This window comes from Lepidochelys kempii, chromosome 1, assembly GCF_965140265.1.
Source record: "Lepidochelys kempii isolate rLepKem1 chromosome 1, rLepKem1.hap2, whole genome shotgun sequence".
Taxonomy (NCBI): Eukaryota; Metazoa; Chordata; order Testudines; family Cheloniidae; genus Lepidochelys; species Lepidochelys kempii.
The window spans coordinates 122,129,034-122,144,570 of record NC_133256.1 but is presented as its reverse complement, the minus strand read 5'-3'; the positions used below and the strand labels follow the sequence as shown (position 1 = coordinate 122,144,570).

Genomic DNA, 15,537 nt, shown 5'->3' with positions numbered 1-15,537 from the left:
AAAATCGTCTCTACACTGGGATGTTCTGTAGTGCAGATATTTTTGTTACTCAAAGTCTACAAAGTTATAAACCCCAAGAACAAATGAATGCAACAATTAAAACCATTACTGTGAAATATAAAGCTTCTGCGTTTAGGGATAATTTTTTTTTATAGTATCCAGTATACTGAAGCATTCATCTGTGTTTGGTTTTTAAAGTCTGTTTAATGTTTTATGAAACGTTTGGGAAAATTAACTCTGTACTTCATCAGTATCAATAGGCAACAAACTTGTAGACTAAGGTTGCTCCATTACAGACCTGTCTATTATCAGTTAAAGACCTAAATAGAAGAGAGAGAAAGGATATTCCATCAGCTATTCTCTTACTTGAATGTTTATTGAGTCATCTGCTGTCATACATTATTTTAGCAATCATAAATAGGGTACCTATTCTTGCAAGGACACAGCAAATCAAGAAAATAGCCCAGGAACCAAGCTGCTGCGGCAAGCTAGCTACACTTGAAATAAGAGCATAAATCAGGAGTAGCATGGTTTGTAAAATTAAATATTTTTCAAGCATTCATCAAGCTTTACCATTTGATTTCCCAGTCCCTACTTCTGCATGTGTTTGTGCAGTTTTGCATTTAATACTCAGTTGTAGTTTTGGGCTCTCTGCCAGTCAGTGTTAATTTAGAATTCAGTATTTCAATCAGCTGTGATCTAATAACAGGATTTTTAGCTTCTTCCTGAGCAGTGTCCTTTGTGGATTCTGATAATCTTCCAAACATCTGTTGCAGTTTGAGTTCACAAAAAGAATGGCTAAATAATTTGAGAAAATATCCCCGCCCCATCATTATAAATATGCAATCTGTAACAGATGTCAATAGTTGTAATTTAAAATACGATAGAGGGACATATTTCACTGTGTAGTCTGTTCACTCTAGCAGAGACAGCTCCCTGAGCAGAAGAAATGTGATAACATTAAAAATAAGGTGAAGTGAAACTTCTGGATCTCCAGAGTACAAAAATACTTGGTTGGTTGTAACTCCTTTTCTGTAATAGTTAGCTGAAATAATGTTAACTTGTTGGATATTTTCTGTGCATATTTTATAATATTAAATACAAAGTTGCTCAGTTAAAATCAGAGTCTGGAAATGGGAAAGTTAAGGTTCCAACACCAACATTTAACTTGGCCATCTTATGTCTTATATGTTTTATAGCGTATACATTTACAACAGCTGCATGTTTTTAAATGCTGACAAGTAACTGCTTTTCTTTAGTAGACAGTTGTTCAAAAGTTGGTGGAATCCAGCTTCCTGCTTATTAGTTTAGTTCCCAAGTGGCCTCACTGTATAGCCACAGAGAGCATATTACAAAAATCTAGTCTTGACTGGCAAGGGCATGAATAACTGTGGTGGGCTCAATATCGGAGAGAGGTCACGCTCTTCTCCCTAGGTGCGCTCTTGGAACATGTCTGCATTATGAGGACTATACCTGCACAGCTATGGCATTATAGCTATGCCAATATAACCCCGTAGTGTAGATGCAGCCTACCCCAACAGAAGGGGTTGTCTGTTGGTATAGCAACACTACCTCCCTAGGTGATAAGAGTGTCTATACTCAAGGTGGGGTCCACATAGCTACAATGCTCACGGGCATGGATTTTTCACACCCTGGAGCAACATAGCTATTCCAACCAAAATTATAAGTGTATACCAGACCTTGGTCACAGCTGCTTTCTGAGCAGCCCAGGATTTAATAGTACAATTAGCTTGCACTCATGTCTTAAAATCAGTGAATACTGAGGAGAAGCAAAGCGGATCCAACAGAACCTGCAGAAACAAAAGATGGGCAAGCTCCTGTGAAAGAAGGAACCAATATAATCTCTGCCACTTCCTATGATTGCTTTTCTCCATGCTGCAAATATTACCCCTCTCATATAAGTGGAGTTTGACAGCAAGCTCTCATCCGAGCCCCAATGTGAGTTAGAAATCATTTTCCAGATTCTCAGAGGGTATAAGTCTACATAGTTATATTGACTGAGGTGAAAAAAACACTGATCGAGAACAGCTAAGGATCTTGCCTTGTATATTAATTGACAGAATTTCTGTCAGCCTGTGTCACATGTCCATTTATAGATATTATGAGCTCAAATGAGAACCTTTATCAATTAGTTGTAGTGATCACTAAGTTTAGAAATCTGATTTTACTTACTCGAGCCTTCAGAACGTTACATGAGACAACATTAAATGGAAACCGTAACAGTTTCTATTGATTTTTTCCCCCCCAAATGTTCTGTAAGTGAAACTACAGTACCAGGATATGCTCCAGTTATGTTTGGTAATCTAGATCAGTGGCTCTCAGCCTTTCCAGACGACTGTATCGCTTTCAGGTGTCTGATTTGTCTTGTGTACCCAAGTTTCACCTCACTTAAAAACTACTTGCTTACAAAATCAGACATAAAAATACGCAAGTGTCACAGCACACTATTACTGAAAAATTGCTTATGTTCTCATTTTAACCATATAATTATAAAATAAATAAATTGGAATATAATTATTGTACTTACATTTCAGTGTATAGTATATAGAGCAGTATACATTTCAGTTTGTACTGTCTTCGCTAGTGCTTTTATGTAGCCTGTTGTAAAACTGAGCAAATGTCTAGATGAGTTGATGTACCCCCTGGAAGATCCCTGCATAGCCCCACTGTTACGTGTACTCCTGGTTGAGAACCACCGAGATATTAGCTTGAGCCACTTTTGTGCCCTTTTAACATGGTGTAGTCATAAAATTGAGGGAGGAATTATAGTGGTAGTATAAATAGTAAGTGGAAGATGTCCAGTCATCAACAATTAGCGTTTATTACATTCAGCTTATTAAGGAACATTTTAGTCAGTCATGTCTTCTGTTTTAAAAGGAAGCTTTGAAACTCATCTTCTATATTAGAGCTAAAGAGGCAAAGTTCTGTCTGAATTCTGTATAATTTAATATGCTTAAAAATAGCACTGTCAAATTATTAAAACTGTGATTAATCACAACTATTTTTTTAATCACACTGTTAAATAATAATAGACTACCAATTTAAATTCAGCATGGAAGCACATCCTCTGGAATGGTGGTTGAAGTATGATGGGGCATACGAATGTTTAGCATATCTGGCATGTAAATATCTTGCAACCCTGGCTACAACAGTGCCATGCAAACACCTGTACTCACTTTCAAGAGGCATTGTAAACAAGAAGTTGGCACCATTATCTCCCATAAATGTAAACAAACTTGTTTGCCTTAGCAATTGACTGAACAAGAAGTAGGACTGAGTGGACTTGTAGGCGCTAACATTTTACATAGTTTTGTTTTTGAATGCAGTTATGTAAAACAAAATAATTCTACATTTGGAGATTTCACTTCAGAACTTGTATGAGCTGAACTGAAAAATACCATTTATTTTGTTTTATCTTTTTTACAGTGCAAATATTGGTAATAAAAATAATATAAAACAAGCACTGTACAGTTTGTATTCTCTGTTATAATTGAAATAATTATATTTGAAAATATAGAAAAACATTCAAAAATATTTATAATAAATATAAATTGGTATTCTGTTGTTGTTTAACCATGCTATTAAAACTGATTAATTGTGACTGTTTTTTAGTCTAGTTTATTTGTTTTGCATTAATCGCATGAGTTAACTGTGATTAATTGACAGCCCTACTTAAAAATATTGCACAAAAAGTAATGTACATTGTATCCAATGAGAGATTTTGACAGTGCAGGAAATTGAGTTATTTTTGTTAATACTATTTTTTTTCTCCCATCAGGCTTTGAATTTGACATATTCCAGCATTTACAGCAACTACAGGAACTTTGTTGGTCCCCCTCACTTTAAAGTCATTTGCAGGCTCCTTGGGTACCAGGGCATCGCTGTGGTAATGGAGGAATTACTGAAGGTGGTCAAAAGCCTGGTATGTTAACAGATTTTCTCTCTCTTTCCACGGGACACGGACTTGGAGATGAAGCTGCACCCAACCCTGACACAGTGCAAGGGCCAGGCCTGCCCCAAAAACACCTGGGGCCCTGCCCCTCCACGCCAAGTGCACAAAGATAGCAAGCAAGAGGGGCAGAGTCTTGCATGCATGCCAAGCTCTGGCCTCTGATCCAGGAGTGGTGCAGGCAGGCTCAGCCTAGCAGGATCCTTGGGGTGGGGGTGGGGGAATCCAGGTGTAATCCAGGGAATCCCCAGCCCCATCCTGCAGCCCTCACCCCCGCATCCCAACCCTCTGCCTCAGCCCTGAGCCCCTCCCACATACTGAGCCCGTCATCCCCAACTCTGTTGGGTCGCGGGCATCAACAATTTTCAGCTGGGTCCCAAGAAAAAAAGTTTGAATCCAATGCATCAGTTACCCATTTTGAAGCTGGGTAAACTGGAGGTGGCCTTTCTGTGTGTGAGTGAGTGAGACTCAAACCCATGACTTTCAAGATTGTAGGTGAGTGCCTTAACCACACAGGCACTGTACCTCTGAGTAGGGTGGGATAGGCTTTTGAAGATAATGACAAGAAGCTTAAACTTGATGCACTAGCAGATGGAAAGATTCGACGAGGGGAGTGACATGATCTAGTCAGATAAGGAAGATGAGGATAGTGGCTGCATTTTGTTTGGATGGCAGGGGACAAAGTTGAAAATGTTGCTCTAAGCAAGGTGGGATGTAATACTTCTACACTCCTATATAGTGTTTTTCATCTATAGATCTCAAAGCGTTTCACAATCTTTAATATATTTATTCTCACAAAAGCCCTCTGTGAGGTAGGGAAGCATTGTTATCCCCACTTTGTAGATGAGGGAACTGAAGCACAGAGAGGCTAAGTGACTGCTGAAGCTCACGGGGGAATTCTGTGGTGGAGCAGGGAATTGTACCCAAGTCTCCCAAGTCCTAGGCTGGTGCTGTAACCACTGGACCATCCTTCCTTTTGCTGAGAGCCTGAATGAAGGATTTGGCTATGGGGATGGAAAGCAAAGGATAGATCTTGACGATGTTGAGGAGGAAGAAGCAGTGGGATTTGGTTATGGGCTTGGAGGTGTTGGGCAAGGGAGGGGAAACTCCAGAACAACCACCAAATTGGTGATGGTGTTGACAGCAATGGAGAGTGGGTAAGTGGAGAAGCTTTGGGAGGGAAGATGAGAAAGTTTGGTTTTGGCCAAATTAGAAGATATCCAAGAGGCAACATTAAGAGACAGGCTGGGATATGGGGTTGGATGGGAGGAGAGACCTGTGTACTGAATGGTATGTGAGAATGTAATTAAAGACAGAACCACAGTACCTATGCACAAGGGGGCCTGAATTCATGTTGCTGGGGCATCCTTAATTCTGGCATTTCCTAACTCATAAGTGCTTGATTTGCAACCTTAAAAAATAAATGAATGAATAATGTAACTTTTTATATATGTTTTGGGCCTTTGTTTCCTAGATAAGATTTTTCTGTTGGCCTTGGTTATTGTGCTGTTGCCACTGTAACACACACCGAGAGTGGTTAATAATATCTAAATAATGCACATCTGTTTATAACATGCTCAGATATGAAGTCCTCTGATCATTTGATGATAGAAACCTTAAACCAGTAACTTTTTTTTTTTAATTGAAGCCTTTCTAAGTCAAAAATTAGCAATACAGTGAAGGAAAAAATGTGTTGGGGGAAGCGATACGTTTGTCTTCGATACCTATGACCAATTCAGTTTTAATACATTTGTACAGCGTGACCGTTTAGACCCCAAACCTGCAACCCTTCACGCACATGAGGAATTTAACATACACGAGTAGTCACATTGAAGTCACTGGGATTACCTGCATGCATAAAGTTATTTATGTACATAAGGATCAGGATCATTGGCAGGATCAGGGCTGTGTACTGTCACCCAGTTCAGTTGCTCTTCACGGTTTGGGTGCTGTGGTTAAAAACTGTGAAATGGTAACTCTAATAGTCACTTGAAGAGTTCATTAGAACTGCTGTAATTCCTCACTTCCTTCCTTCCTTTTTTTTTTAAAGAAGATGCAACTACAATCATTTCTTTTAAAAAGCTGTTTCTTTAAGCAGTGCAAAGACTATAGGAAGAACTGTAGGACATACAGAGTTAAGAAACATAAGATTTTAGAGCATATTCAGTGCATATGTAGAATGAACTGCATAAATGTCGTCTTCGTTAGTTCCACAACAATAATATTGTTATGCATGTCTGTCTTCCCTTAGCTGCAGGGCACAATTCTTCAGTATGTGAAGACCTTGATGGAAGTGATGCCTAAAATCTGTAGATTACCTAGACATGAATATGGCTCTCCAGGTTGGTTTACCTATGATGTTACCACCATTGAATTAATAAGAGGACATTAATTCCTGGCTTCCAGTATATTTTTTTATAAACAATTCATGTATGTACATCTCGTTGTAAATTATTTGCTCTCAAATAGCCATTGGGCAATGAGTGTTGGGGCAGAATAGGAATTGTTTCCAAATTTTCTGTTGCTATCTTTCATACTTGCATAGGGTTCCCTGCCTGGCAATCTCTAGTTCCCAGTTCTCTGGAAAAGTTTCCTGCTCATTTCTTGTCCTTGTCAGATGTAATATACGGTTTATTAGACAATCTTTGAAGGAGTACTCAGTGCAAACTGGGATATAGTTCTGCAAATAATTAAGTTTAAGGTTTGGTGGGGGCATCCTAGCCATTTAATGAGTCACAGTAGTTGCAGGAGAAGAAGCTGCTCTGGAAGCTGGATGCCATACAAGAGAGAATTAATTGGTAATTAGTATTTGTCATATTGTTGATTCCAATTTTGAAACGGCTTTCCTACCTCCAAACATCCCTTTTCTACAACTTCTAACAACACAAATGAATCCTTATATTTGCCACCCACCTTTTTGAGCATTCTTTTATTTTTCCTGTGTTACTTAGGTTTATTAACTGGAATGAGGTTGATTTTGCTCCCCATAGCATATTTGACTTTCATTGCAAAGGCTGAACCAAATCAAAGATTTGCTAAGTGTTCCTTCCTGTTTTTCTCTTTGGAGCATAGAAATGGATGAGTCATATCAATTAACCATTATAAAAATTTGAAGGGTTTAGATGTCTTTGTGCCTGGATTTAGGAATAAGCAATAGGTGCTACCATACATAGAGTCACGTAGGCCCCTATGTGGGGAAAGCCTGAATAAGGATTAGGAAGCTGAATTTCACCTCGGCGAGATTCCTTCAGAAGATTCTTTTTGGGGACGGGGTCCTTCCTGCCCTAAGGAATGAGCAGCAAGGAAGAAGTGGCCTGGGCTCCTTGGAGAAATTTGCTCAGGACTCTTTCTGCAGGAAGAGTAAAACTCAGAAAGGGTAAAACTCATTTGTGTAGGAGACAGAGCTGCCTTCTTTTGGAGCTAAACTTTCTCAAACCTCAGCACTTTCCTTTCCAAGTGCCATGTGCCTTTCCTCGACCTGGTTTTCACTAATAAAAAACCATAGTGTAGCATACATTTAGAAAAAATAACATGTCATCTTCCCTTTGCGGGGGAAAGAAGGAGAAACCTCGTTAAACAGATGCTAGTCATGTTCCTCAGTGCACTACAGGAATGTGCTTGGAAACCACAGGTGATGGGTGTGGTATAAGAAACTGAATAGAAAACTTGTGTGGAGACTCAGGGCATCCATATTTACTCTCTGTGTGACCTTCTTCCCCAATAGTAGCATTGCTCCCGCTGGAACCATACTATATTTTCATGATCTCTGTTGGCTGCTGCCCCAACCCTCATTGGTGGGAAGGAGGGGAAAGCTTAGTGCGACAAGGGGGAACCAGTGTTGTTGTCTGTGGGGAGAAAATGTTGCAGACAGTAGCCATCCCTCTCCAGCCTGTAAAACTTCGTTTCTTCCTCCCTCTGGCCTACACAGCGCTAACCCAGCAGACTGAGAGGGGAGGGACATGTGCCGTACAGTCACTGTTCTGTCCTCTCCCTTCTGTGCCACCCTTCCCCACACCAGTTTCTTTCATGGTTTGCTCCTTTTGGCTCACGTTAGTGGAGGGAAGCGTATAGGCCAGGGGTGGCCAACCTGTGGCTCCGGAGCCACATGTGGCTCTTCAGAAGTTAATATGCAGCTCCTTGCATAGGCACCGACTCCGGGGCTGGAGCTTCAGGCACCAACTTTCCAATGTGCTGGGGGGGTGCTCACTGCTCAACTCCTGGCTCTGTCCCCACTCCACCCCTTCCCCTAAGCCTGCAGTGCCCTTGCTTCTCCGTCTCCCCGCCTCCTGCACGCCACAAAACAGCTGATCGGGAGGTGCGGGGAGGGACGGGGAGGCGCTGATAGGTGGGGCTGCCAGCAGGTGGGAGGTGCTGGAAACATGGGGGAGCTGATGGGAGGCTGCTGACATATTACTGTGGCTCTTTGGCAATGTACTTTGGTAAATTCTGGCTCCTTCTCAGGCTCAGGTTGGCCACCCCGGTATAGGCCATAACTTCTATGTGCTGTTCACTCCTCCACCTCCTACAGCTCTCAGCACAAGTACCTTAAACAAATGGGCAACTGTACTAGCCATACGCCTGGGCATCACTGAAGATACTCTGCTGCTATTTTAGTTGTCTGGTACAAACTCATTCACACATCACTCTCATTGTCTCAGCCACAAAGACCAAAGCTGCTGCTGTGATCCAAAGCTTTAATGCATAAGGATCGGGGCTGGCTTAAAGTACTGCACATTTATCAATTCAGAATCTATTTCCCAGTTCACATCTACATATGAATAGCCATCATTCTCTATCTAAGTACACTTAGTAAGCCCCTAATTATGTTACACGGCTCAGAGTTTTCATTTGGAATGTTTTGTTGGACGCCATTAATTATATAGGACTTGAGCAATTCCAATCATGTCTGTCCGTGTGGATTTTTAATGACTGTTTATCCATGCTAAAAGGAACAGAGGATGGAGATATGGGCAGCTGAGTTCAAGAGACCTCCTTGCCAACGATTTTGTTTCCATAGAAACGGTGTTTAAGTGGTGTGCAACTTACTCATCCTGTATTTTAGATAAATATTTTTATGTCTGCGTTAAACTAAAGGATTTTGGAGGTGAGGGGGAGACATTGCAGGTGCTGTCAAGTCCTTAAAGGAACTCTGTCCTGTAAATGTTTAAGCATATTTAATTTATCTGTTTAAGTCATCTTAGAAATATAGTTGTCCCATATTTATCTTTTACTTTTCTATCACTAATTTCTTTTAGTGTTTGGATACGACTACGGTTGTTTTTGATCATCTAGCCGTACTAAAATGTCCTTGGGAATCAGAAAAAACATGCTTATGTAGGCGCTGCTGCAGTGATAGGGTTAGACTTGTGCTACTGCTGGAGAACCTGCCAAGGGAGGGAGGGGTAAAGACGGAGCCTTCCAAAATATAAACTGAGAGAGGGGATAGACTTTTAAAAAATTATTATTAAATAAATAAAATTACCACCGAAGATTGCATTGGAGTAAACTTTTTTTTAAAGGTGTATGTCAAATTTTGTGACTAAATTTGAAAATACATATGAAAATGGAGTCAGAGAGGCAAAAACTGGCCTAGGACAAGGTATGATCCAAGAGAATCCCTGAATCACACTGAAACTGTTTTTTAAACAGTCCTTTAAAATATTTTTTTTCTGTCCTTTAAAATATTTGGGAATGTTTCACTGCAGGTGAAGTCTCTCCCACAGGAATTTGGGGAGTTGCCTCTTCAGGGAAAGTGCCCTGAGTGCACAAAAACTGGAGTTCCAGGACACAGCAGAAGGGCTTTGACAGCAACTGGTTCTTTGGTTTTTTTTAAACAAACTGGGGGCTATGGAAGCAGGAGCTCATCTGTGGGAAAGAGGATGGGGGGAGGAAGCTCACTGGAAGCCTGCTGCAGTAAGACTGCAAGGAAGTATGTTGTAGGTTACTCTGAAGACTCTCCTTTGGGGAGGGAATTTGGAGGGATGCAGGGGCCCACAGGGTACTCGCATGAGTGTATTGGGGAGGGGATGTATGTCAGAGGCAGGCAGGAGAAGGCAGGGACTATTGAGGAGGAAGGGAGAAGGAAGGGAAGGCCCCTTTGAAAGGTCTGATAGTAGTTTACTTATCAAAATGAAGCTTTACTTTCAAGTGTTTAGTATTCTGAATTTGAGATTTCATTGCAGAAAGGAAAATGAAAGAATTTCACTGAGGTCATTTGAAAGCTGATTGCCTTGGAGATGGCCTTCAAATCTCTATATGTACTGGATGGGAAAAAAATATTCTAATTAATTGTCAGAAAACAAGGCAGAAATTGAAACAGCATTTTCATCAGATGAAAAACAAAATGGTCTTGGTTAGACAATAAGCAATCTACTAGATATGAATAACATAATTTTTGTTCAGTGAATACAATAACCAATGGGTGTAATACATGCAGGCCCTGATCATTCAAGAACAAATACATGTGCTTAACCTTGTGCGCTGAGCATAATCCAGCTGAAGTCAATGGGACACAAAGCACATGAAGTTAAGTGTGTGTGTATTTCTTTGCATGGTCAGGGCCAGAGTTTGTATTAAAAGCTCTATGAGAGAACGTAAAATTAAAGGTTATGCCATAGGACCCTGCTTCTTAGGAGGCATTTTATAATGAACAGTAGCAGAGATTTCATTTAATAATAAAAACCCAACAGGCACTGTGCGGAAAATCATAGAGCCCAGCTTAGTTCTTTCAAAGAACAAATGTCATTAGTCTATACTTTAAACATACCATAGGTGGCAAATTTTGTGTTCTTTTGGACCGTTGGGACATGGTTGATCAGAGCTTTTAGCTATGAACCAGGATAGTTTTATAGAAAAGGAAAGAAATGGAGAAACCCAACCCGTTTTAAATTGCCTATGTCGACTTAATCTGTGTGCTAATTAATTTAGAAAGCTAGACCACATCACTGAAATGTGACATCTGCCATGTGAGCTCTTTTGAGATAGGATTTAGGAAGCAGAGATGGGGCCTAATCCTTTGTTAATCCTCTGCATTTACGAAATACATTTTATGTCAAACAACCTTTGTTTCTGATGAGAGTGATGTAAGACAGCTGCAGAGGTTATACGTATGAATAACATTAAATACTTCCTAGTTACACCTACCCTCCCCAGCCTTGTACAAATGAAGGGATTTAATTAAAATTACTGTTAGCCTGGAAAAAAAACTAAATGTTTTTATCTTGGGGATATTGTGTATATTCAGATGATTCAATAACTTACAAATGTGCATATTGTATTTATGTTCACAAATTAGCAGTGGGGAGAAGGAATGCTGCAGACAAAGAAATAAGACTGTCGCTGCCAGGGCTCTTTGGTGATCTGAGCTTTTTTTAAAGGCTCCTAGAAGGGTTTCCTCCTTTTTTGTTGTATATTGCTTAATCTTTTCCAAAAGCAACATATGTACTTCTTATGATGTGGTCAGATGTAGATAAAGGTTGGGGTCACTGAAGCACTAGCCAGAACTTGAAGATATTTTCTGCTCTGATCTCAAGCAAATACTGCTGTTTGTACAATTGTTGTTTCGTGGTTCCATAGCATCTGACTTGCATAGTCAGAGCTGTAGGGGGAATTTGTTCACCCTCTGGGTAAGGTGGTGATTGCATGTGGGGAATACTGGTAGTGTCATTTAATAACCACCGTCATCCCATGCTCATTCTGGCATTTATAACTTAATTCATAAAGAGCTTTAATCTAAAGTTGCAGTAGCATAAATATTAAAATTAGTTTTACAAAGTTTCACCCTAATTTGAATCAATCAAGGATTTGAATTCCTCCACCTTGCCAGAGGCTGGCTAACCTAGTGAGGAGGGCTTTAAACTAGGTTCACCGGGGGAAGGAGACCAAAGCCCTGAGGTAAGTGGGGAAGTGGGATACCGGGAGGAAGCACGAGCAGGAGCATGTGAGAGGGCAGTGGTCCTGCCTTATACTGAGAAAGAGGGATGATCAGTGAGTTCTCTCAAGTGCCTATACACAAATGCAAGAAGCCTGGGAAACAAGCAGGGAGAACTGGAAGTCCTGGCACAGTCAAGGAATTATGATGTGATTGGAATAACAGAGACTTGGTGGGATAACTCACATGACTGGAGTACTGTCACGGATGGATATAAACTGTTCAGGAAGGACAGGTAGGGCAGAAAAGGTGGGGGAGTTGCACTGTATATAAGGGAGCAGTATGACTGCTCAGAGCTCAAGTATGAAACTGCAGAAAAACCTGAGTGACTCTGGATTAAGTTTAGAAGTGTGAGCAACAAGGGTGATGTCGAGGTGGGAGTCTGCTATAGACCACCAGACCAGGGGGATGAGGTGGACGAGGCTTTCTTCCAGCAACTCACGGAAGGTACTAGATCGCAGGCCCTGGTTCTCATGGGAGACTTCAATCACCCCGATATCTGCTGGGAGAGCAATACAGCGGTGCACAGACAATCCAGGAAGTTTTTTGAAAGGGTAGGGGACAATTTCCTGGTGCAAGTGCTGGAGGAATCAACTAGGGGCAGAGCTCTTCTTGACCTGCTGCTCACAAACCGGGAAGATTTAGTAGGGGAAGCTAAAGTGGATGGGAACCTGGGAGGCAGTGACCATGAGATGGTTGAGTTCAGGATCCTGACACAGGGAAGAAAGGAGAGCAGCAGAATACAGACCCTGGACTTCAGAAAAGCAGACTTTGACTCCCTCAGGGAACTGATGGGCAGGATCCCCTGGGAGAGTAACATGAGGGGGAAAGTAGTCCAGGAGAGCTGGCTGTATTTTAAAGAATCCTTATTGAGGTTACAGGGACAAACCATCCCGATGTGTAGAAAGAATAATATGGCAGGCGACCAGCTTGGCTTAACAGTGAAATCCTTGCTGATCTTAAACACAAAAAAGAAGCTTACAAGAAGTGGAAGAGTGGACAAATGACCAGGGAAGAGTATAAAAATATAGCTCGGGGATGCAGGAGTGACATCAGGAAGGCCAAATCCCACCTGGAGATGCAGCTAGCAAGAGATGTTAAGAGTAACAAGAAGGGTTTCTTCAGGTATGTTAGCAACAAGAAGAAAGTCAAAGAAAGTGTGGGCCCCTTACTGAATGAGGGAGGCAACCTAGTGACAGAGGATGTGGAAAAAGCTAATGTACTCAATTCTTTTTTTGCCTCTGTCTTCACGAACAAGGTCAGCTCCCAGACTACTGCACTGGGCAGCACAGCATGGGGAGGAGGTGACCAGCTCTCTGTGGAGAAAGAAGTGGTTCAGGACTATTTAGAAAAGCTGGACGAGCACAAGTCCATGGGGCCGGATGCGCTGCATCCGAGAGTGCTAAAGGAGTTGGCGGATGTGATTGCAGAGTCATTGGCCATTATCTTTGAAAACTCATGGTGATCCGGGGAAGTCCCGAACAACTGGAAAAAGGCTAATGTAGTGCCCATCTTTAAAAAAGGGAAGGAGGAGCATCCTGGGAACTACAGGCCAGTCAGCCTCACCTCAGTCCCTGGAAAAATCATGGATCAGGTCCTCAAGGAATCAATTCTGAAGCACTTAGAGGAGAGGAAAGTGATCAGGAACAGTCAGCATAGATTCACCAAGGGCAAGTCCTGCCTGACTAATCTAATTGCCTTCTATGGCGAGATAACTGGCTCTGTGGATGAGGGGAAAGCGGTGGACGTGTTGTTCCTTGACTTTACCAAAGTTTTTGACACTGTCTCCCACAGTATTCTTGCCAGCAAGTTAAAGAAGTATGGGCTGGATGAATGGACTATAAGGTGGATAGAAAGCTGGCTAGATTTTTGGGCTCAATGGGTAGTGATCAATGGCTCCATGTCTAGTTGGCAGCCGGTATCAAGTGGAGTGCCCCAAGGGTCGGTCCTGGGGCCGGTTTTGTTCAATATCTTCATAAATGATCTGGAGGATGGTGTGGATCGCACCCTCAGCAAGTTTGCAGATGACACTAAACTGGGAGGAGAGGTAGATATGCTGGAGGGTAGGGATAGGATACAGAGGGCCCTAAACAAATTAGAGGATCGGCCAAAAGAAATCTGATGAGGTTCAACAAGGACAAGTGCAGAGTCCTGCACTTAGGATGGAAGAATCCTATGCACCGCTACAGACTAGGGACCGAATGGCTAGGCAGCAGTTCTGCAGAAAAGGACCTAGGGGTTACAGTGGATGAGAAGCTGAACTGAGTCAACAGTGTGCCCTTGTTGCCAAGAAGGCCAATGGCATTTTGGGATGTATAAGTAAGGGCATAGCCAGCAGATCGAGGGACGTGATTGTTCCCCTCTATTCGACATTGGTGAGGTCTCATCTGGAGTACTGTGTCCAGGTTTGGGCCCCATACTACAAGAAGGATGTGGAAAAATTGGAAAGAGTCCAGCGGAGGGCAACAGAAATGATTAGGGGACTGGAACACATGACTTATGAGGAGAGGCTGAGGGAAACTGGGATTGTTTAGTCTGTGGAAGAGAAGAATGAGGGGGGATTTGATAGCTGCTTTCAACTACCTGAAAGGGGGTTCCAAAGAGGATGGATCTAGACTGTTCTCAGTGGTAGCTGATGACAGAACGAGGAGTAATGGTCTCAAGTTGCAGTGGGGGAGGTTTAGATTGGATATTAGGAAAAACTTTTTCACTAGGAGGGTGGTGAAACACTGGAACTGCGTTACCGAGGGAGGTGGTGGAATCTCCTTCCTTAGATATTTTTAAGGTCAGGCTTGACAAAGCCCTGGCTGGGATGATTTAGTTGGGGATTGGTCCTGCTTTGAGCAGGGGGTTGGACTAGATGACCTCCTGAGGTCCCTTCCAACCCTGATATTCTATGATTCTAGGCAGGATGAGTCTGACTCGGAGCTGGGGAGGCTGACTCAAGTGTGTGTGTGTGTGTGTGTGTGTGGTACGTCTCTGGGAAGTCCCATGGCAGGGACTGTGATGAGAGAGCAGAGTGGCAGTGTGTGACAGGAGAGCTGGAGGTAGTCCTTGCCCTCAGCCATCCTGCTGACAGTTTCACTGTCTCAGGAATTTATTTAAAAAAAAAAAAATCTGGGACAAAACCTTGTTTGTAAAACCAACTGGGCCAGGCCCTGAAAAGCGGGACATTCCTGGTGCTCGGGGACATGTGGTTACTCTAAATTGTAGATCCAGAGCATGGATTAAAAACAAGCTCACTGTTTGGTAAAACAATATAATAAGCTTTCAGGGATTTATTATTAAGCATCGTGTAAAACTGAACACTAAAAATATTTTCATCAAAACCTTTTTTGTGTCTTATTTGCTTCTTGTAGGTTTTTTTTTACTGAAATAAACTAAAATAGGTAATATGCAGCTCTTAAGCCATAATTTCAAGTGCAGGTGAAGGATAGCAGTGTGTGAAATGGGACCCAGCTAAATGTCTGTTTATAACACACACTCCTTTAACAGCATATCCTTTATGGAGCCTGGGGCTGTGCAAAGGAAGCAGATGTTTTTTCAGAGTGGCTGCAAGGAGCTCTATCGCTTGGGGTGGATATAGAATACCCAGTATTTTATTTTAGTATACAAAATATTAACCCTTATTAACAGA

General features: G+C 41.8%; 1 protein-coding gene across 4 annotated transcripts in view; it reads left to right on the top strand.

Moving 5' to 3' along the window:
• The window catches only part of CYFIP1 (cytoplasmic FMR1 interacting protein 1), a 131,065-nt gene that overhangs the window by 100,343 nt on the left and 15,185 nt on the right, over positions 1-15,537 (top strand). For all 4 annotated transcript variants that reach the window (XM_073353192.1, XM_073353183.1, XM_073353210.1 and 1 more), the window contains 2 exons: positions 3,800-3,943; positions 6,222-6,312. In XM_073353192.1, coding sequence (XP_073209293.1) covers positions 3,800-3,943; positions 6,222-6,312 — 235 coding nt within the window. The remainder of the gene's footprint in view (positions 1-3,799; positions 3,944-6,221; positions 6,313-15,537) is intronic.